The sequence below is a fragment of the Balaenoptera borealis genome (genome assembly GCF_965194805.1).
Source record: "Balaenoptera borealis genome assembly, chromosome: 4".
In the NCBI taxonomy this organism is placed as follows: domain Eukaryota; kingdom Metazoa; phylum Chordata; class Mammalia; order Artiodactyla; family Balaenopteridae; genus Balaenoptera; species Balaenoptera borealis.
In genome coordinates this window covers 19,017,146-19,041,159 of record NC_138861.1, presented here as the reverse complement: position 1 = coordinate 19,041,159, position 24,014 = coordinate 19,017,146, and the positions used below count along the sequence as shown (strand labels likewise).

Below are 24,014 nucleotides of genomic sequence, written 5' to 3'. Positions count from 1 at the left end.
TCATACCCCTGAAATTAAGAGAAAACACAAAATACAGGAGAAGCTTGGCAGGGCAGAGATGCCGGTTTCTAATGAGCTATCACTGACGGCAAAAAACAAGGGAAGTTGATTTCCTACCTGATCCACACACAGATATTTGAGGTTTACTGAATTTCCCAAAATGTGTGTCCCTTCTTGCCTTCTCCGTTTCCTGCATCGATGGCTGGTTATTTGGAGAGTCAGTTATTTGAAGACCTCAAAATTTCATAGCTGTTATCTTGTCAAGGTAAACCTAAATTTGATGAACCCCAAATTAAAGGGAAATGTCGGAAGAAATCAGTATGTTGTATGTTTGGCATGGAAAACATGAGTTGAGGTGGATTGGGACGGGTTGTTGAATTTTCAAGGGGATGAGGTCTGTTGATTTAGATAATATTTGGCGTCCAAGACCAAGTCCAACTGTATTGCCAGACTGTTTATGGCCCAGAGTTATCCTACCCTCATAGAAGCAGATTAGATCACAGGCAGTTCTCAGCTTCTTCAAGATCAACTCCAGTCTTTCTTCATGCTGGTCGCTAGGTTAAACCACTTCACCCTGGTTTAGGAAATGAGTAGAAATTGCACTAGACCTGGAGTTTGACCCATGTTCAAATCATGACACTGGCCAGCACTGTAACTTTGGACAAATTAATTCATCTTTTGAGCCTCAGTTTCCTCATCTGTAAAACGGGGATATCAACTTCACAGAGTTTTCTGGAAAATGAGATGCAAGAAGAGACAGTGCTTGGTGGTGTGCCTGGCACACAATAGGCAGTTGGTAAACCTGAGTCTGTTTCCTTTCTTTGTTGAGTAGCTCTTTCTGACTCTGGTCCCTGTAACATACGTACAACTATACAACTATGTCCAGTAGCACCATATTCATTTTATAAAATGCTTGAATGATAAGAATGAAGTGAGAAGAGTTTTAGACCACGTGCTAAATGTTTGTTAATACGTAGTACCTTTGGAAATGGAGGTGGTGCACCTTCATTTCCTGGCCTGTGTTGTGTACTTCACCCTCACGATATGCAGCGATGTGACTGGAATTGCGGACAGCAGGCTGGGATGCGGAGAATAAATCCGATCATTGGAGGCTCGTTACTTGTGACTGCAGTGCGGGAGAGAGGAGGTGCGACTGTGTAAATGGAGCTTGATGTGCTAATGAAATAACTCAGATTCTTAAAAGAAAAAGAGGGAGGAGAACCTCACCTTCCATGGCAACATTTTCTTGATGTGCTTCTACTGACACTGCAACACCAGATAGAGATTCAGTGTATTTTGCTCCAACATTTTACAATTTGGTCAGAGAAAACACACTTAACACAAGGTAATGAATATTTTTGTGCCAGGGCAAAGTATTTGTAAAAAAGTTAATTATTAAATCCATCATGGGTGTTTCCATTCTAATTCTGGTAGTCCGCATGTGGATGGCGTGCCAGTCCCTAGTTGTGGGTCTAGGCAATTGGAGAACGGAAGCAATTATCCAGATTATCCATAAAGAAATCCTGCTACGGAGGAAAGAAAGGCGCCCCTCACCCTCTCATCAATTACTCGTAATTCGTGTTTCTAGAGAATTAAATTCTTTGATAATCGCCTGCTCTCTTCCTTTGTCTGTTAGCGCCATCATCAGAGGCCTCAAGCGAAAGCCCTGGGAGTATTTCCGGTCTCTTCTCTAAGTCAGGCCAGCGATCAGGCTGTGAAACACACACTTGGATGGGGATGGGGCCGGGGGCTTCAGTGGTGCTTCCAGGCCAGGATTGGTTTTAGTTCTAGGGGATTAGTTGACCCTTAAGAAATATTATAATGCAAATATATGCCCACCCTAATTTTCCGATCAGTGTGCAGGAATTCACAGTGTGGTGGCCTACAATTGGCCGGTGTTAAAAGTGAGGTGCGTCTTGTTTCCAGCATGGACCAGTCCAGGGTGATTTCTCCCCACCTAGAGAGCATTGCTGGTGGTGGTGGAGGAGTTGTTGCAGAACGAGCTCTGGATTAGGGGTCAAGGGTGTGAAGTTGAGTCACCTTCTAGCTGTGTATCATTTTCCAGGCCTCTTACCTGTTCTGGGCCTCACTTTTCTCATCTGTAGAAGGTGATAGTAGTAGCTTACTTTCCTGCCAACCTTCTAGGCTTTTTATCAAAAAATAAATGTGACATTTATAATGATACATTATAAATGAAGACACCTTAAAAATCAAAGCACTCTACAAATGTAAGATGTTATTAAATGTAAATTCAATGACCTTATTTCAATGCTCACATTGGAGAAACAATATTTGAAGACTTCTGAGAGCACACAAATAATTGTGAAGTTTAAATTTCCCTTTGGTGAGGCTCTTTTAGGACAGATCGATATGCTGTAGGGCAAACTCATCTCTGTGAATATCATAACTGAATTTTCTTTGGCTTTCTTTTTCTGTTGTTTAATCCTATTATCTGTGTCCTTTATTTCCAAGCATTGGGAATAATGGGAAAACTGGAAGATTTTTACAAATAGTGAAGAATAAGTTGAAAGACCTCTGGGAAGAGAAAAGAGATTTTTTTAAAATGGGCAATGGTAATTAAAAAATTTATTTTTTCAGAAGTGACAGACTCAGGAACAGAGTTGATTAAAAAAAAAAATTTTTTTTTTAAGTCAACACCCAGCACTGCCCTTTCTTTACTTAGTGAGACATATGGTAGAAACAAATTTTGTGATCCTCTGCGGGCTCCGTTACCGGTCACCGCATTCATGTGACTACTGGCACAGTTGGCTCATTTAAAAGACTCAGTGATGTCTTGGAAGCCTAATGACTCTCTATTTTATTTTTTCGTCCTGCAGGATATGGTGAAGCTAATTCCTTTCCAACGTTCGACCACTTTTTTACAAAACAGGAAATTGAAAGGACTTTCAAAAGTGAGACACAGAATATCCAGTTTGCAGAATAGACAGTACAGGCCTGCGCTCGGCCAGAGGACGGCCGGCCGGCCATGGGTTTCACTTAAGAACTCCAAGTAAAAGGACAGGGCGGAAAGTGTAGGGAATGCCTTCAGGGAAATGCCAACGGGGCTGATTATTGTTAGAAAAGTTGGAAATGGCTGGGCCGCGGGGACCAGGGTCCAAGCGCCCTGGTCTCTGTGGAGATGGCGTGAGCGCCTTGCTTCCCTGAGGTCTGGACGGAAGGCGTTCCTCTTCCGGACTTGACCGTGTCTCCCCGACCCCTGCCCGCCGCCTTTAGAGTAGTGAAATATGCTTACTCTTCACGAAGCTGAGAAAAAAGGCAGACAGCGGAGGAAGAGACTAATAATTAGGCCTCTTTGGAAGGTGTGAGACAAATTGGCATCATGGTTGCCCGGGAAAACACAACGGGTCTTTGTTTTCAACTGAGAACACGAGAAATCATGGTGTCCCAGTGCTTCGGGGGTCCTGTCGCGGCGGGGGGGCCCGGCCCTGCCTGTGCGAAGCAGGGCCCTCTAATTGGTACACACACACGATTCTTCATCATCTCTGCCCGCGTCTCTCCAGAGCAGCTATTTGTTTTTGTTGCTGCAGTATTGCGAATTGACCCATCGCGCCCAACGCCCCCCTTACTTTCTGTGGCTCCTTTCATTCTTCTGGAAGGAGGGCTGGGAAGCAGCCGTTGGTGTGTGTGACGGCAGCGCTGCAGGCTGGCCATCGGAGGATATCCATCAGAGGAAAAGCTGCGCCCCCTCGGCCCCTCACCCTTGGCTTTGGGGGCCCCCCTCTGCCTCCCAACTGCCAGCGCATTCAGCTCCCTGCCTTTGTGCAGGCGCAGGACACAGCGCCACCTCCTTGGCTCCCCTTTCCCATGTGGAAGCCAGAGTCACTCCTCCGGCTCGGGAACTGTGAGTCTCTTGTGAATGCCGCTGGCTTGGTGGGAAGAACAGGATTCTGGCCGCCTGCTGTGTGGAGAGTCGGTGAGGATGCATGTGCTGTGCCGTTGTTTGTTATCTGTAAACAAACTGCAGAAACAAGTGTCTGGGATTAGATCCATTGCTCCGGGACCCCCGTTCCTTTTACCATTTAGACTTTCTCAACAGAAGCTCCTTTTCACTTGATTAACTGTAACAAACTCTCTTTGGAGTTTTGTGTTTTGGAAACAACGTTGCCAGAGAAGAATCACTGTGTCTGTGGTAAATGCCTCAAATAAATTCTTCCTCCTATAAATGGAGAAGACAGAATAGAAGGCTTTAATCTATCGTCTTGCCTGTTAGTGAAATACTACTGAGGGACCTAGTTCATCTGCATATTAAATGTGCTAGACCTATCTCTGTTTTTTTTTTCCCTTACTTGTTACCTTGGAGACAGTGCCCTGGCTCAGGAATTGTGTGAGGCATGCTGCAGACCTTCCGTATGGCTTCTGCGTGCTGAGAAGGCAGTTAATGGGGAAAGGTTGGATTTTTCCAGAGTGTCTTCAGTGGTTAATAGAGAAGAGAGAGGAAGGAGAAGAAGTGAGAGAGGTTTATTCTTCTGGTAATATTTCCAGAATACTACTTTTAAATTAATTGTAGGCAGTTTACCTAGATTTCAAAAGAAAGTCAGATTATGGCCTCTGATCACGAGAGACTGCTTTTAAAGAAGAACCTTCCAGTGCCTTTGGCAGCACTGGCATAGGAAGATCAGCTACCAGTTGACACTGGATTCCAAACCTACCATGAGGGAGTCTCGCCTCTCACTGCTTTGTTTAATAGCGCTGTTCTTCCATATTGTTTCATGGCGTCTTATTTTCTCGGGCCAACTTTTTCAGGAGACTGAGAAGCAAGATTTAAAAATAGGATTCAGTCAGCGCCAGAGAGCAAAACTGGCCCATTTTCCCAGCTGAATATGTAGGCCGCATGTCACGGTGCAGCAGGGAGGCTTCACAATCTTCTGCGGTCTCAGCACCCAGGTGAGGAGATCACCTATGGCACACCTCTGGGCAGAGTCTGGATTATACATCAGACTTCTTGACTCCACGTGTAGGGCTCTTTCAGCGTCAGTCCTGACCTATTAAATCACTTGCTCTGAGTTCTGTCCGAGGTAAAGTTGTGTGAAGGAAGTGTGAGAAGGAAGCCGGCCACCAGTCAACTTGGGAAACTTGGGAAGGAGGAGGCACTGTGTCCTCAAATTTTAAATCTCTTCCTGTTGGTATTTGTTGTTAATAGACAGAATTAGATTGAGTCTGGAACCATGGGTGCTGTGAGGATGAATTGTCAAAAGTGTGCCTTGCCATTCAAGGCACATTTGGTTCTCTTGGTAACTCTGCCTTCCCTGAAGTCCCGTTGACCACGCTTTGCCATGGCCGTAGTTTGAGGAGACAAGATGTCCCTTAGGCTTTTTCTCTTGAAAAGTTGAATATGGACAAGTTAGCCCGAGGCAATCACAGAATCTTTAAAAAGAGACTTTTAGCTAGGAAATGGTTTTTTTCAGTAGGACACAGGATTCTGGTCTTTGACTGTGAACCGGGAAGTCTGCAGGTAAGAGTAGGAACCGTGTATAATACCTTTCGTATATTCGTTCCTCATTTGTAAATGTTTTCTTACCTGCTGGTTATTTATTCATTCAACAGGTATTCAGTTTGTATTGATGTGAAGTGCTACATACCATGAAGGTGCTTGGGAAGCAGAGTTGAGTATTATACACAGTCTCTGGCTTCAATAATACGGAGGCATATGCTTGTTCAGTAACTGGACAAGTTTAAAAAGAGATGAGCGTTTTGACTGCTCACATTTAATGGGAGGGACTGAGTAACTTTTTAAAAGATGGGAGTGGTTCACGCATCTTTATGATACCGAGAATTATTCAGAAGGTCTTTCTTTGTAAGGTCTCACCGCTCATTTTCCTCAAAACAAGATCTGGTGCCACAGGGTATACGGGGTCCCATGGCCTTTGGCTGAGGAGGTTATTTGAGGTTGGAAGGTAGGGGTATGAGGAGCAAGGGCCAAGTATGGCAGAGTTCCCGAGGATGTACGAGTGTAAATGCCACAGAGGTGGGAACAGGGGCGGGGAAGCAATGCATAGAGGCAACGTCCAGTGCCATTTACTGTGACACCTGCCATGATCCAGGCTCCATGCTTAGGCGCTTTATATATATATTCTCCCACTTCTTTCTCTTAACAACCCTGTGCGGGTGAGCTGGTTGCGCATTCCTGTATTGCTGGTGAGGACGCCGGTGCTGTGAGGACCAACAACATGGACGGGGTCCTGTGGCTACGTGGCGGAGCAGGTGTTTAACCCGGGGCTCTCTGCTGTCCGAGCCCACTAGCTCTTGCCTTCATACAACACTCCCAACTCTCTTAATAAGTTGGAAGTTGGTCAGGACCATGGGTGGGGCTAATTTTTTCCCTCCTTTTAATCATTGAAATGGGATCTCTGTGGACCCTCAAGGGGAAACAGACTGAAGGAAAATGACACTGCAGTGTCAAGAATAGAAGTGAAAATCTAAGACCAAACTGGTAAAATGAAGTAGACGTGAAAGGAATCACATCCATAGCTTTGACTTCCAACCCACTTTGCCTGAAGTTATTTCAGTCAACAGGGAGCTGGTGAGTTCTGGATAAATACAACTTTCTGTGTTCTAGATGGAAGTAGGTCCGCCCCCTCTTTTTGTATGGTCCCAAGGACTGTGTTTTGCTTTCTTCTCACGTAGGGAGTTCATAATTAACGGTAGTTATTTTTACCTCTTCAGTGGGTACCCTGCTACCATGCACACTTTTCTTCATTCTAGGGACTCATGCTTTGATACAGTAAAGCCAACATAATCCCTGTCTTTAGAGAGTTTGTAGGGGATGTGTGATTACAATGTAGTGGGATTAGTGTTGAGGCACCGATAAACATAGTGTGAATTCATATTTAAACTTTAGTGATGTGGAAAACAAGCTAGTGGAAAGGTATTTTGGACTTCATTTTACAAGGAGCTTGAGGAACTCCTAAAAAAAAAATTGTTCTGCAGACTCGTTTGCCCTAAGCCTTGTGATTTTCAGTTGTGATTTAGGGTTGATCATGGTGAGATTTCTTTGTCAGTGAGGCTTCTCTTCAGGTCTGTGTGGTGGATGCCTTCCTACACTTACTATCAGAACTGCAAACCCGTCTCTTCTGCACCCTTTTCCATCTCATTTCCTGTGTTAGTGCATATGTAGTGTGCATTTATTCTCCTTGCTGGTTTGCACGAACTTGGTCCTAGATGGCGCCACAATTTGAACCAGATTTTAGTGGTAATCATTCAAGGCATCTGAGTCATCCTGATCAGCATTTGAGTTTTTCCCTACTGGGCCCCTAAGTGACCTCAACTGCTAACCAGTCTTGTGAAAAATAGTATAATTTGGTTTCACACAGCAGGTCTCTTAGGCAAAAATCACATGTATAGGCAAATTTACTGGCTGTGCAGGTTACTTTGAAACATTTTTAGTGCTTTAAAAAAATCAGAAAGCCAGTGGAGCTGAAGGCAAAGGGAAAGAATTATATTTTTCTTTTCAATGTCCAACAAAATATGCACTAATGATACAATTACAGTATATTAAGTTAATACAATAAATACAGTGTTAATCCATTTTGGACTTTCTTGTGTTGTCCTTGTTTGTGGAGTAATGTAATTGTGACAGAGTAATTAATACCCTACAGAGGGATTAGCGGTAAAGATTGAGATAAAAGAACAAGGAGACAAGAAGGACTGAGCTGTCTAGAAGACGGGGGAGTTTAGAAAGTGCTGAGACATGGAATTTCCTGAGGGTGATTTTAGGCTTTCCTGACTCTAATTACCGTATACATTTTCCTGTCTGCTAGTGATAATCAGCTGGGCTAGACAGGTAAAACGTATTAGAAATGATGGCGTCCTGGGATGCATCAGCAAGAATGATGTTCCAGCCAGGCCACCGGCCCTCAGCTGGGCCTCTGCTATTGTCTCAAAGGTTTTCTCATTACATGTTTTTGTTATTTTATTATTAAAATATCTTTGGGGTCATTATCTCCTCTACACAAATCTTAGAAAATCAGGAGGAGTTCCCCTAAACGAGTACTCGGTCCCTCGGTTTTCTATCAGGGCGTGGTGGGCCTCTCAGGGCCAACAAATTGTTCCAGTTAATTTTTCTTGCCCCTTTTATTGGCTCTGGAGTTTCTCGTGGTCAGCCTGTGCGTCACACTGAAATCATTAACTTGGACCCAAACGAAAGGTATTTGAGAAGAAGCAGCAGCAGTAGAGAGGAGAAGGTGGAGATCTAGCTGGAATTTCTTGTTTTCCACAGAAATAAGTGCAGTTGGAAAAAACTCTAGGAACCAGTTTAGGTGAGCCTTGCCCTTCCCTCCCAGCCCCTGTGCAGGCAGCAGAGGGAAAGTTCTTTCTATACCTGTCTCCACCTGGCTGACATGGTAAATATCTTTTTAAAATATTTTTAGAAATTGAAGTATAGTTGATTTACAATGTTGTGTTAGTTTCAGGTATACAGCAAAGTTATTCAGTTATACACACATAGATGTATGTGTGTGTATAAAAAATGAGTGTATATTCTTTTTCAGATTCTTTTTCCTTATAGGTTATTACAAAATATTGAGTATAGTTCCCTGTGTTATACAGTAGGTCCTTGTTGGTTATCTGTTTTATATAGTAGTGTGTATATGTTAATCCCAAACTCCTAATTTATCCCTCCCTGCCCCCTCCTTTCCCCTTTGGTAACCGTAAGTTTGTTTTCTATGTCTGTGGGTCTATTTCCGTTTTGTACATAAGTTCGTTTGTATCATTTTTTTTTTTAGATTCCGCAGATAAGCGATATCATGTATCTGTCTTTGTCTGACTTACTTCACTTAGTATGATAATCTCTAGGTCCATCCATGTTGCTGAAAATGGCATTATTTCATTTTTTTATGGCTGAGTAATATTCCATTGTATCTGTATGTATATATGTATGTGTGTATCTATCTATCTATCTCTTTATATATCTCATGTCTTCTTTATCCATTCATCTGTCCGTGGACACTTGGGTTGCTTCCATGTCTTGGCTATTGTAAATAGTGCTGCAATGAACATTGAAGTGTATGTATTTTTTCAAATTATAGTTTTCTCCAGATCTATGCCCAGGAGTGGGATTGCAGGATCATGTGGTAACTCTGTTTTTAGTTTTCTAAGGAACCTTCATACTGTTCTCTGTGATGGCTGTACCAGTTTGCATTCTCACCAACAGTGTAGGAGAGTTTCTTTTTCTCCACACCCTCTCCAGAATTTATTATTTGTGGACTTTTTTTTTTTTTGGCCACGCTGCACGGCATGAGGGATCTTAGTTCCCCAACCAGGGATCGAACCCATGCCCCCTACAGTGGAAGCTTGGAGTCTTAACCACTGGACCGCCAGGGACGTCCCATATTATTTGTAGACTTTTTGAAGATGGCTGTTCTGATTAATGTGAGGTGATACTGCATTGTAGTTTTGATTTGCATTTCTCTAATAATTAGCAATGTTGAGTAAAAGAGTGGGTTTTTTAAATAGATTATTATTTTTTTAATTGAAGTATAATTGGTTTACCATGTTGTGTTAGTTTCAGGTATACAGCAAAGCATGGTAAATATTCTTTAGTGGCAGGATTCTCATTTTTGAATTGAAAAATAGGCTTTCGTATTAAATTATTAAAAATTCTGTGGTTTGGCTTTAAAATCAAATAACTTGTTCGCAGATGAATTAGACATTAGTTTTAGCTTTCTGTTAATTTTTTACCCTTCCTCCCCGCCGTGTTGTTCATCTCGGCCTTTTTGGCGATCGTCTTGATGTTCAGGTGTCTGCACTCCTCCTCTCCTTGGCACTGCTGCAAGCAGCCTTCTCCACGTTGGTTGTTGTTTTGCTGTCCCCCACTGCTCCGTGCAGGAAGGTTGGAGCAGGTACAGGTTCAGGGCCTTCCCGCCTACCCTGGAAGTCTGAGCCCAGAGTAATTTTACCCTCAAAAATCTTTCCACAGTTGGCATCAGAGTCAAGGAGGTCCGCTGGACAGCTCACCCTCACTGGACCCAAGCAGTTCAGCCAGGTGATACTTCCGTGGACTGTTTTGTTGGGTCAGATGGGCTTGTCTGTCTAGCCAGCCTCCTCAGCCCCCATCTGCACTAGCCTGGTCATAGTGGGTGGTCACTACCTATAATATTTTTCAGAGACTTCTGCATGTAAAACCTACATCTAGACATGTATGTTTACAATTGTGATGGACAAGAGCTTATTTTTCTTAAAAAGGAAAATGAAAATTTGTTTCCAATTTTTTTTTCCAATTGTTTCCTATTTTCCTCTGGGAAAATAGGTATGAATTTTTTTTTTCCTAGACAAAAACCTGGAGGGAATCACTAATGGAAAAAAATGCTGTTGTGTACTGTTAAAATGTCACAAAGCAGATATCCTAGCCAGTTATCATATATACATATAAATTCTTTTAAAGGATGATTTAATCATCCCTTTGGATTTATAGTGTTTTAAAAAATATCTTAACCTGGCACCTAAATACAAACGTATGAACAATTTTACATACATTCTCACATAAAATTTCACATAATAATTGCAACTAAATTATTTGCTTTTTTTTTTTTTTTTTTAAACGTCTTGCCTTTCACATTGTTTATGAAGATCTGACTTGAACAAACACAATCTTGGGAGCTTTTGCTGCTGCATGAAATAGCTAGGATTAGAAGAACTCTTGAAAAGCAAGATTGGTAATGGGGAGCGATAGCTGTGTGTGAAAGCCTTAATGTTGAAGTATGTTCTTGTAATGCATTTTTCTTGTCCTCCTTGTTATCCTACAATTTTAGTGGGAAAACTACCAACAATGTTATTTCAAAGATGTGGTTAAAAAATAATCAAATTTAACAGAAAATGGAGCTCTAGCCTTTGGTTAAACATTCATTTACTTCTCTCTCTCTCTCTCTCCCTCTCTTTAAAAGACGGAACCATGGATCGTTTTTGTGCACAGTTGCATAGATTGGTGTTAACTCTTTCTCAGGTTGCGCTTTGGTTTGGGACTCCAGAGATTTAACTTGCTCCTGGTTCATGTGTGAAATGCTGCACTTGGTATAGGTTTGTCGGGTTGAGAATTTATTTTCTTCCTCCAATTGTTTTTTGTTTTTTTAAAAATTTTTATTGGAGTATAGTTGATTTAAAATGTTGAGTTAGTTTCTGCTGTACAGCAAAGTGAATCAGTTATACATATACATATATCCACTCTTTTTTAGATTCTTTTCCCATATAGGTCATTACAGAGTATTGAGAAGAGTCCCCTGGGCTATACAGTAGGTTCTTATTAGTTATCTAGTTTGTATATAGTAGTGTGTATATGTCAATCCCAATCTCCCAATTTATCACTCCCCCTACCCACCTTCCAGTTGGGTTTATGGAGGTTCTGACATGGGAAGAGGATGCTGGAGAATGTCAAGATGAAGCCAGGAGCATGGAGGGACCAGAGCCAGCTTCGGCTCCCTGGGAAAGCAGTACCATTGTAGATGTCCTGTGGCAGTTGATGGTGCCCTTTCTGGGGACCTGGGGAGGCAGCTGTTCTGCTTCAGCCACTTTATGAGAAGGAGAGCTGCCCCCCACCTCAGCACATCCCCTCATTGTCTTGACATTCATACCATATCGGGGATATATATTTATGTATGAAAGAATACAGGACAGTGGGGTCCGTGTTATGCGGCATACAAAGGTGAAAAAATAGACATCCTTACCCCTTCGAAGCTTTCAGCTGGTGTGTGTCGGGGGAGGTGTGCCTTAAGGAAGTGCTATATTTGGATGAGAGGAAAGGATTCCTGAGGAGGACTGGGGGAGGAGGTGAGAGCTTGCAACAGATCTGGAAGGAAAGAGGTGGCACTGTCCACCTGAGAAAATGGTAGCAGAAACAGATATCTTCCATGGTCGGGTGGGTCCCTAACAAAGGGAACATTCCCTTCCTCAAAGGGAAGATTGGGGACGAATGTTCAGGTATGTGTGGACGTATAGTTTGGGATGTATAGTTTTGTATGCCATGAGGACCCTTTTGTCAATGCTTGTTTCACCCAATAGCCCAGCAGTCCTATCTATTCCACATAACTTCACATTACTCTGAAGTGAATTTTTAAAAACTTAAATCTAGTGGGTATGGGTTTTCTAAAGGGGAAAATTCTTCTCAGCTTTCAAAAAAGGGAAGGGACTGTGGCTGTTTTGTTTGCATCCTATCCCCAAAGCCCAGCACAGGGTTTGACATATAATGAGTGCTAATAAATACTGGTGGAAAGAAGGAAAAAAGTCTAGGGGTTATAATTTGGGAAAGAGCTAAGAGAGGAATTCAGTTTTGAGTAGATAAACTGAATATAATTTCAGGGTTATTTTCTCTTTAAGCGTTTGGGGGACTGGGATGAACTTCCTTTGCAGGTGGGTTGGCTCCGCAGGGATAAAGGGGGTGGGGTTTTCAGTTCATGTTCCAAGTTCATGTCTCAGGGAGAGGTTCAGTGAGACTGAGGGCTTCCTCCTCTGACCACACAGCTTTGCATAATTGATTAACACTGCAGAGCTGTTTGCGTTTCTTTCCTAAAATAAATTTCATTTTCTAATGGACTATCTGGAATTAATAAGTGCCAAAAACCAGGATGTGTGTTGAATCTTGTGATCTGATGTGATACACCCCAGCTCCTCGAAAAGGTGTAATTAATGATCTTGAATCTCGGGGCATTCTTAGTTCCTGAGTTGGTAAACAGGTCTCTGAAAAAGCTAGTATTTATTGTTTACCATGGGCCAGGCATTGTCCTGAGGGCTTCACCTAATTACCTCCTTTGATTATCTTTTTTAAAATCATCTCAGACACTCTAAGAATTAGCACCATGAGTATCTCCATTTCTAGCTGTGAGAACAGACTCTCAAAGTGACGAAGTCACTCCAAGTTGACACGGCCAGTAAATAGTAGAACTGGATTTGAGTTGAAACCGTCGGGCTCCTAAAGGCCAGGCGACATAGCTTCTTTCTCCTGGGCATTTCTGTTTTGCTTAGAGCTTCCTCATAGCTTCTGTCATTCTGATACTCCTGTCAGATGTGATAAATAGCATTTAAGTGGGTATGGCACAGGTCCTACATTAACAGACCCCCGAGGCCATAACACAGTTTAAGAAAGATTTTGGCAAATCACATCAATTGTATAAAGGTAGGTCATGAGCACGTAGTGCGCTGGAGGCCAGTTTTGGGGCAATACTGTGAGGAAAAGGTGTGTGATTTACACCTGCAGAGACATTTCGGCTGGGAGAAGCCACATGATGAGGGGACTTGGGGTTTCAAGGGGGAAAAGATTAAGGATTCTGGTTGGCAAGTCTCTTGGAAAATTTAAGAGTAGTAAACATTTTACATTCAGTACATCAGTAACTTTTGAATGAGGTGTTCCAGGTACTTCACAACACTTAAGTTTAATGTGTGAGCATTGTGGTTGGTAAGGGGGGATGACACCAATTCTCTCTTCTGTGTTAACAGAAATATGAAAATGACAGAAGTTGAATTTTTTTAAAATTGAGTTTTAGATTTTGGTAAAGCAGAATATAAAACAGTTGAATACCAGGATAAAAGACTTAATAAAAAGCAGTAACTAAGTTTATGCTAGAACAAAAAATCATTAGTCATGACATTTTTTGGATCAAAGTGTCTAGATAATCAAAGATAATCAGTGTATTCAGATAATCTAATTTGATGTACGACCTATTTTCCTTTTTTTATAAAAGGCAAATTTTGTGCATGTTTTGGACTTGGCAGTACTTTATTTTTTTATTTTATTTATTTATTTTTTATTTTTGTCTGCGTTGGGTCTTCGTTGCTGCGTGCGGGCTTTCTCTAGTTGCGGCGAGCGGGGGCTACTCTTCGTTGTGGTGCGCAGGCTTCTCATTGCGGTGGCTTCTCTTGTTGCGGAGCACGGGCTCTAGGCACGCTGGCTTCAGTAGTTGTGGCTCGGGGCCTCTAGAGCTCAGGCTCAGTAGTTGTGGTGCACAGGCTTAGTTGCTCCGGAGCATGTGGGATCTTCCTGGACCAGGGCTCGAACCCGTCTCCCCTACATTGGCAGGTGGATTCTTAACCACTGCGCTATCAGGGAAGTCCTGGCAGTACAACTTTAGATAACTTTTCTAGCATTACAGGTTGATTTTGAGTTAATTGAACAGTTTGAAGTTTTAATAACATTGGGAAAGTGGATATGTGCACTTAAATTCAGGGGAAAAGAAAAAAATAATACTGTTTGGTTTTTAAAACAATCCTCTTGTAAATAATGTGAATATCCAGAAGGTGAGAAGATCACCTGATCACCTTCAGAAACAAAATGACATTTTTTTTTCTTTCAAGGGGATGGCATTGGATACAATATTCAGGGTATTGTAGTTTTGGATGAAAGAGAAGAAGTTCCCAGAATATTGTGTAAATATTGTTTTAAGTGCTGATTATTTAGAAAAAAATTTAAATGCTAAGGAGATTTTTTTTTCATTAGTTAGGGTATGTAAAAGAGTTTAGGTATTATTCCTGACCCTCCTTTGCAATCTGAAGAAACCCAGGGATAAACCCCGATGGCTCTGACTGGCCAAATCACTCAGTAAGTAATGACAGACACCTTTGTAAGTAGGAAGAGAAGAAATAAGTAGAAGGAGCAAGGGAACAGCATGCCCTGAGGGCTCGCAGACTCAGGTCATACGTGTATTGAAGAGTTTAGATCTCAAAGATTAGCATTTCTCTTGTCTCATTGGGAAGGGGAATGACAGCGTGGGCTCTTTCTTCTTTCAAAACAAACTCACCCCCCACCGCCATTATAGATAATACTCTGTGTTCAAATCATTCCGGAAAACTTCAAACTTGTATATAAATATGACAGAGAGAGAGAGAGAGAGAGAGAGAGAGAGAGTGTGTGTGTGTGTGTGTGTGTGTGTGTGTGTGTGTGTGTAGTGGTTGTCCCTGCTGATCTATATTTTTAAACACTTTTCCATATTGTTTGTTTTTCAAATATTTGTATACATGTATCCATCCACACCTTTTTATATTTAGTTTGTGCTTTATTTTTTTCACTGTACCAGGATGAAGTGAGCTTTTCCCCTGTGTCACTAGATATTCTTTGAAGAAGCGATTTGTAAGCTTTGCAGTTGTGTGAGTTTGGTGAGCCCTGATTTGTCCATCTCCACTCGGTACTCAGTGTTCCAGCGTCTCCTCTGCTCTCAGCTCCTGCATTCTCTGCTTTTTTTTTTTTAATGTCTGAAACATTTATATTAACATATTTCCATACAAATAACCCAAAGAAAGTTTAGTATTAGTTGCTTTTTTTGTTTGTTTGTTTTTTTATACTGCAGGTTCTTATTAGTCATCAATTTTATACACATCAGTGTATACATGTCAATACCAATCATCCAATTCATCGCACCACCATCCCCACCCCACCACGGTTTTCCCCCTTGGTGTCCATACGTTTCTTCTCTACATCTGTGTCTCAACTTCTGCCCTGCAAACCGGTTCATCTGTACCATTTTCTAGGTTCCACATACATGCGTTAATATATGATATTTGTTCTTCTCTTTCTGACTTACTTCACTATGTATGACAGTCTCTAGATCCATCCATGTCTCAACAAATGACTCAATTTCGTTCCTTTTTATGGCTGAGTAATATTCCATTGTATATATGTACCACAATTTCTTTATCCATTCGTCTGTCAATGGGCATTTAGGTTGCTTCCATGAACTGGCTATTGTAAAATAGTGTTGCAGTCAACATTGGGGTGCATGTGTCTTTTTGAATTATGGTTTTCTCTGGGTATATGCCCAGTAGTGGGATTGCTGGATCATATGGTAATTCTATTTTTAGTTTCTTAAGGAACCTCCATACAGTTCTCCAAAGTAGCTGTATCAATTTACATCCCACCAACAGTGCAAGAGGGTTCCCTTTTCTCCACACCCTCTCTAGCATTTATTGTTTGTAGATTTTTTGATGATGGCCATTCTGACTGGTGTGAGGTGATACCTCATTGTAGTTTTCATTTGCATTTCTCTAATGATTACTGATGTTGAGCATCCATTCATGTGTTTGTTGGCAATTTGTATATCTTCTTTGGAGAAATGTCTATTTAGGTCTTCTGCCCATTTTTGGATTGGGTTGTTTGTTTCTTTAATATTGAGCTGCATGAGCTGTTTATATATTTTGGAGATTAATCCTTTGTCCATTGATTCGTTTGCAAATATTTTCTCCCATTCTGAGGGTTGTCTTTTCATCTTGTTTATGGTTTCCTTTGCTGTGCAAAAGCTTTGAAGTTTCATTAGGTCCCATTTGTTTATTTTTGTTTTTATTTCCATTACTCTAGGAGGTGGATCAAAAAAGATCTTGCTGTGATTTATGTCAAAGAGTGTTCTTCCTATGTTTTCCTCTAAGAGTTTTATAGTGTTCAGTCTTACATTTAGGTCTCGAATCCATTTTGAGTTAATTTTGTGTATGGTGTTAGGAAGTGTTCTAATTTCATTCTTTTACATGTAGCTGTCCAGTTTTCCCAGCACCACTTATTGAAGAGACTGTCTTTTCTCCATTGTATACCTTTGCCTCCTTTGTCATATATTAGTTGACCATAGGTGCGTGGGTTTATCTCTGGGCTTTCTATCTTGTTCCATTGATCTGTGTTTCTGTTTTTGTGCTGGTACCATATTGTCTTGATTACTGTAGCTTTGTAGTATAGTCTGAAGTCAGGGAGTCTGATTCCTCCAGCTCCGTTTTTTTCCCTCAAGACTGCTTTGGCTCTTCAGGGTCTTTTGTGTCTCCATACAAATTTTAAGGTGATTTGTTCTAGTTCCATAAAAGATGCCACTGGTAATTTGATAGGGATTGCATTGAATCTGTAGATTGCTTTGGGTAATATAGTCATTTTCACAATATTGATTCTTCCAATCCAAGAACATTGTATTTCTCTCTGTCTGTTGGTATCATTAATTTCTTTCAGCAATGTCTTATAGTTTTCTGCATACAGGTCTTTGGTCTCCCTAGGTAGGTTTATTCCTAGGTATTTTATTCTTTTTGTTGCAGTGGTAAATGGGAGTGTTTCCTTAATTTCTCCTTAAGATTTTTCATCATTAGTGTGTAGGAATGCAAGAGATTTCTGTGCATTAATTTTGTATCCTGCAACTTTACCAAATTCATTGATTAGCTCTAGTAGTTTTCTGGTGGCATTTTTAGGATTCTCTATGTATAGTATCATGTCATCTGCAAACAGTGACAGTTTTACTTCTTCTTTTCCAATTTGTATTCCTTCTATTTCTTTTTCTTCTCTGATTGCCATGGCTAGGACTTCCAAAACTATGTTGAATAATGGTGGTGAGAGTGGACATCCTTGTCTTGTTCCTTATCTTAGAGGAAATGCTTTCAGTTTTTCACCATTTTGAATGATGTTTGCTGTGAGTTTGTCATATATGGCCTTTATTGTGTTGAGGTAGGTTCCCTCTATGCCCACTTTCTGGAGAGTTTTTCTAATAAATACATGTTGAATTTTATCAAAAGCTTTTTCTGCATCTACTGAGATGATCATATGGTTTTTATTCTTCAGTTTGTTAATATGGTGTGTCACATTGATTGATTTGCGTATATTGAAGAATCCTTGCATCCCTGGGATAAATCCCACTTGATCATGGTGTATGATCCTTTTAGTGTGGTGTTGGATTCTGTTTGCTAGTATTTTGTTGAGAATTTTTGCATCTGTATTCATCATTGATATTGGTCTGTAATTTTCTTTTTTTGAGGTATCTTTGTCTGGTTTTGTTATCAGGGCGATCGTGGCCTCATAGAATGAGTTTGGGAGTGTTCCTTCCTCTGCAAATTTTGGAAGAGTTTGAGAAGGATGGGTGTTAGCTCTTCTCTAAATGTTTGATAGAATTCACCTGTGAAGCCATCTGGTCCTGGACTTTAGTTTCTTGGAAGATTTTTAATCACAGTTTCAATTTCATTCCTTGTGATTGGTCTGTTCATATTTTCTATTTCTTCCTTGTTCAGTGTTGGAAGGTTATACCTTTCTAAGAATTTGTCCATTTCTTCCAGGTTGTCCATTTTATTGGCATAGAGTTGCTTGTAGTAGTCTCTTAGCATGCTTTGTATTTCTGCGGTGTCTGTTGTAACTTCTCCTGTTTCATTTCTAATTTTATTGATTTGAGTCCTCTCCCTCTTTTTCTTGATGAGTCTGGCTAATGGTTTATCAATTTTGTTTATCTTCTCAAAGAACCAGCTTTTAGTTTTATTGATCTTTGCTATTGTTTTCTTTGTTTCTATTTCATTTATTTCTGCTCTGATCTTTATGATTTCTTTCCTTCTGCTAACTTTGGGTTTTGTTTGTTCTTCTTTCTCTAGTTCCTTTAGGTGTAAGGTTAGATTGTTTACTTGAGATTTTTCTTGTTTCTTGAGGTAGACTTGTATAGCTGTAAAATTCCCTCTTAGTACTGCTTTTGCTGCATCCCATAGGTTTTGGGTCGTCGTGTTTTCATTGTCATTTGTCTCTAGGTATTTTTTGATTTCCTCTTTGATTTCTTCAGTGATCTCTTGGTTATTTAGTAACGTACTGTTTAGCCTCCATGTGTTTGTGTTTTTTACGTTTTTTTCCCTGTAATTCATTTCTAATCTCATAGCATTGTGGTCAGAAAAGATGCTTGATATGATTTCAATTTTCTTAAATTTACTGAGGATTGATTTGTGACCCAAGATGTGATCTATCCTGGAGAACGTTCCGTGTGCACTTGAGAAGAAAGTGTAATCTGCTGTTTTTGGATGGAATGTCCTATAAATATCAATTAAATCTATCTGGTCTATTGTGTCATTTAAAACTTGTGCTTCCTTATTCATTTTCTATTTGGATGATCTGTCCATTGGTGTAAGTGAGGTGTTAAAGTCCCCCACTATTATTGTGTTACTGTCGATTTCCTCTTTTATAGCTGTTAGCAGTTGCCTTATGCACTGAGGTGGTCCTTTGTTGGGTGCATATATATTTATAATTGTTACATCTTCTTCTTGGATTGATCCCTTGATCATTATGTAGTGTCCTTCCTTGTCTCTTGTAACATTCTTTATTTTAAAGTCTGTTTTATCTGATAGGAGAATTGCTACTCCACCTTTCTTTTGATTTCCATTTGCATGGAATATCTTTTTCCATCCCCTCACTTTCAGTCTGTATGTGCCCCTAGGTCTGAAGTGGGTCTCTTGTAGACAGCATATATATGGGTCTTGTTTTTGTATCCATTCAGCAAGCCTGTGTCTTTTGGTTGGAGCATTTAATCCATTCACGTTTAAGGTAATTATTGATATGTATGTTCCTATGACCATTTTCTTTATTGTTTTGGGTTTGTTTTTGTAGGTCCTTTTCTTCTCTTGTGTTTCCCACTTAGAGAAGTTCCTTTAGCATTTGTTGTAGAGCTGGTTTGGTGGTGCTGAATTCTCTTAGCTTTGGCTTGTCTGTAAAGCTTTTGATTTCTCCATCAAATCTGAATGAGATCCTTGCCGGGTAGAGTAATCTTGGTTGTAGGTTCTTCCCTTTCATCATTTTAAGTATATCATGCCACTCCCTTCTGTCTTGTAGAGTTTTTGCTGAGAAATCAGCTGTTATCCTTATGGGAGTTCCCTTGTATGTTATTTGTCATTTTTCCCTTGCTGCTTTCAATAATTTTTCTTTGTCTTTAATTTTTGTCAATTTGATTACTGTGTGTCTCGGCATGTTTCTCCTTGGGTTTATCCTGTATGGCACTTGCTGTGCTTCCTGGACTTGGGTGGTTATTTCCTTTCCCATGTTAGGGAAGTTTTCGACTTTAATCTCTTCAAATATTTCCTCTGGTCCTTTCTCTCTCTCTTCTCCTTCTGAGACTCCTATAATGCGAATGTTGTTGTGTTTAATGTTGTCCCAGAGGTCTCTTAGGGTGTCTTCATTTCTTTTCATTCTTTTTTCTTTATTGTGTTCTGCAGCAGTGAATTCCACCATTCTGTCTTCCAGTCACTTATCCATTCTTCTGCCTCAGTTATTGTGCTATTGATTCCTTCTCGTGTAGTTTTCATTTCAGTTATTGTATTGTTCATCTCTGTTTGTTCTTTAATTCTTCTAAGTCTTTGTTAAACATTTCTTGCATCTTCTCGATATTTGCCTCTATTCTTTTTCTGAGGTCCTTGATCATCTTCAATATCATTTTTCTGAATTCTTTTTCTGGAAGGTTTCCTATCTCCACTTCATTTAGTTGTTTTTCTGGGCTTTTATTTTCTTCCTTCATCTGGTACATAGCCCTCTGCCTTTTCATCTTGTTTGTCTTTCTCTGAATGTGGTTTTTGTTCCACAGGCTGCAGGATTGTACTTCCTTTTGCTTCTGCTCTCTGCCCTCTGGTGGATGAGACTATCTAAGAGGCTTGTGCAAGTTTCCTGTTGGGAGGGACTGGTGGTGGGTAAAGCTGACTGTTGCTCTGGTGGGCAGAGCTCATTAAAACTTTAATCCACTTGACTGTTGATAGGTGGGGCTGGGTTCCCTCCCTGTTGGTTGTTTGGCCTGAGGCAACCCAACACTGGAGCCTACTTGGGCTCTTTGGTGGGGCTAATGACAGACTCTGGGAGGGCTCACGCCAAGGAGTACTTCCCAGAACTTCTGCTGCCAGTGTCCTTGTCCCCACGGTGAGCCACAGCCACCCCCTGTCTCTGCAGGAGACCCTCCAACACTAGCAGGTAGGTCTGGTTCCACCTCCCCTGGGGACACTGCTCCTTCCCCTGGGTTCCGATGTGCACACTAGTTTGTGTGTGCCCTCCAGGAGTGGAGTCTCTGTTTCCCCCAGTCCTGTCAAAGTCCTGCAATCAAATCCCACTAGGCTTCAAAGTCTGATTCTCTAGGAATTCCTCCTCCCGTTGCCGGATCCCCAGGTTGGGAAGCCTGACGTGGGGCTCAGAACCTTCACTCCAGTGGGTGGACTTCTGTGGTATAAGTGTTCTCCAGTCTGTGAGTCACCCACCCAGCAGTTATGGGATTTGATTTTACTGTGATTTTGCCCCTCCTACCATCTCCTTGTGGCTTCTCCTTTGTCTTTGGATGTGGGGTATCTTTTTTGGTGAGTTCCAGTGTCTTCCTGTCAATGGTTGTCCAGCAGCTAGTTGTAATTCTGGTGTTCTCACAAGAGGGAGTGAGAGCACGTCCTTCTACTCTGCCATCTTGGTTCCTCACATTCTCTGCTTTTAATCTTCATGGTATTTTTTTTTTAATTTAGATGGATTTTAATGCGTTGGGAAAGTGTGTAAAGATCATTTTCACTGGATGACAAAAAGTAGGCTTCTTTGGGTAGAACAATCTCTAACCTCTTCAATAATGTTATCATTTATTGTGTGTCCCTTTGGGGGGTGGTCAGGCCCCTTGCTAAGCAGCCTTCATGCTTTCACATTATGTTCATAGTTACCCTGGCTGGGAGGTGGCCTTCTTATTTTAGAAAAGATGAAACTAAGGCTGAAAGTAAGGTATAAGGCAGAGCCAGGACTAGAAGCCACCTCTGTCTCTTTGTCATTTGATCCTATTATTTCTTTTAATTATGACTCACTAGGACATGGCCCTCAGCAGAGTGGGAGAAATCTTGATAGGGGACTTGATGAACCACCACAGCTGTGCTAACCATTAACAAGGCTCTGTTGGAGTGGAAATGGTGTTTGTTAAAATATCTAGTCCTGAAATACCTTAAGTTAAGGAGGTCTCTGGGAGAATGTTGAAGATCTCTGAGGGATAACTGTTAAAAATCTAAGAATTAGTCTTATGCTACTTGTGTGTAGGGTAAATGATCTTGGTACAGAAGGGAAAATAGCCTTTAACAAAATCTCTGCTCTCTGAGGAGAAACCCTACCCCTCGTTAACAGTTGGTACATTTAAAAAAATAAAGAAATGCACCTCCAGTTCAGTAAGTCCATGAAATGTGATGTACTAACCTTTAAAGGTTGAATAGGTTGATTGTTTTGGTGACAAGGGTTAACTTAAGGATTAATGAGTCAAGAGAGCTACAAAGTGAAAATATCTTTGCACCATTCACTTCAGTTCAACAGATACTTTCCTAGGCCAAATGGAATCATTAGCCTTGTAGGAAGGTCTTGGCCTTTTTTTAAATGATGAAAGTGTGGCCAGTTTTGTAAATATAATTTATGCTTGACTCTGTAGATCATGGATCAGATGAATTTTGTGATGCCCTAGGGGAAGCTGGTTGATGGAGAACTGGCTTCTCTGCGTCTTACCGGCAGCGTTAATGACCCATTTCTACCATGAGATTCTGACGTTCTTCCGTTATCTAAATGCTTTAGTGTTCCCTGCCATATAATTTTAAATCATAGGCACATTTTGGGGATAAATCTTATTCATATTTTGCTTAAAAAATAAACTAAACCAAACTAAAATCCAGAACATTTTTTACGGCTGCTTCTTATTAAGATTGTTTAGTCATTGGTGGGGGATATGAAGAGAACAGTATTCAACAGTTTGAGAATTCTCTCATAAATCAAGACTGTTGGATGACAGATTTTGTACTGCTTCAGATGATGATTTAAAATCATTTATAGTCGTTACCTACTTTAGAGTGGAGTTACTCTGATGGAAAAGTTGATATTTGGTGACTTGGAGTTCTACAATGCAGCAGACAATAGATATGAAGGATTGTTTGTAAGATGCATCTGCCTGTGTGTGTTTCTCTTCACATGACCAGGTCAAACCGCAGAAGAGAACCAAAATTCTGGGGCTCTAAGCCTGTTCACCCCGTGTCTCCTAGAAGAGCCTTTACAGAAATTCCTAGAAATTGTTGGGGTTGTTTGGGTTGGTAGCCATGGACAAAGCATAAACAGAACAAAATAACAATTTTTTAAATTAAAAAAAAAACGTGGTAAAGGTGGAGTAAGTGTCCCCCCAAAACCCCCTGCACTAGAGGAAAAATGGGTCTGTAGCATTTTTCTTGGGGAGGGGTGTATGTTGCCCTGGTTCAGCCTGTTGATGAAAACAACATATGGTTAGTTTTATGACGACTTAGAGACAGATGGTGACCTATGGGCTAATTATGCAGTGGGCAAGATTCTTTAAACAAATCACCGTGATTGTGACATGGCTCTTTCTCAGGAGTTAGACAATCTGGACTGTTTATTGTCACACTAGGTAAACATGTTCCAGGTGAATGGGGAAAAGGTGCTACAAGAGGGGAGTATATTTGTAACTTGTTTTCATCTTCATATTCATTTTAGTGGCTAAAGGGAAAAAAGCAGAGAAGAGGTTAAGAGAAGCAGTTAAAACAAAACCTCAGCTTATGCTACCATTGCACTATTTTGCACAGCTGACTCTGGAGAGCTTAGTGTTTTCCTCGTTAAACATCAACATTTGTCTTTTCTTTTATTTATTTATTTATTTATGGCTGTGTTGGGTCTTCGTTTCTGTGCGAGGGCTTTCTCTAGTTGTGGCAAGCGGGGGCCACTCTTCATAGCGGTGCGCGGGCCTCTCATTATCGCGGCCTCTCTTGTTGCAGAGCACAGGCTCCAGATGCGCAGGCTCAGTAGCTGTGGCTCACGGGCCTAGTTGCTCCGCGGCACGTGGGATCCTCCCAGACCAGGGCTCGAACCCGTGTCCCCTGCATTGGCAGGCAGATTCTCAACCACTGCGCCACGAGGGAAGCCCAACATTTGTCTTATCATCGCTTTGAATGGAGCCCTTTTTGAAGGCTTTGCTGAGCTCTGAAAACATACCACTGGGAGCAGAAGTCAGTTCTGAGATGAGCGCCCCGCCCCCTGGAGTGAGCTGTGCTCCCGAGGGTCACGGTTCCCTTGGGCCCATCGCCGCTCTAAGATGCACCCACTTCCGGCTCTCCCTCTCCCTGACTTCAGTTTCCTTCACCACACTTTTCAGTCATCTGATAGATTATATATATATATGTATATATTTTTACTTAAACGTGTGTGAATTTTACAGCTCTTTCCCCAAATTTAAGCTTCATGAGGACAGGGGGTCTTGGACTGCTCTCTGCTGTGACCTCGAGCCCTGGAACGGTGCTGGCACATAGCAGCTTTTACATATTTGCTGAAAAAATTA

General features: G+C 41.2%; 1 protein-coding gene across 7 annotated transcripts in view; it reads left to right on the top strand.

The window, feature by feature from the left end:
* Positions 1-24,014, top strand: part of TSPAN5 (tetraspanin 5) — a 169,932-nt gene that overhangs the window by 59,826 nt on the left and 86,092 nt on the right. The window contains exon 1 of one of the 7 annotated variants that reach the window (XM_082391769.1): positions 3,863-3,934. The exons of 4 other annotated variants lie outside the window; for them this stretch is intronic. In XM_082391769.1, coding sequence (XP_082247895.1) covers positions 3,878-3,934 — 57 coding nt within the window. In that variant the 5' untranslated portion in view covers positions 3,863-3,877. Of the gene's footprint in view, positions 1-3,862; positions 3,935-7,947; positions 8,361-24,014 lie in introns of those variants that run through there. 2 more of the 7 variants (XM_082391774.1, XM_082391772.1) reach the window with 2 other exon arrangements.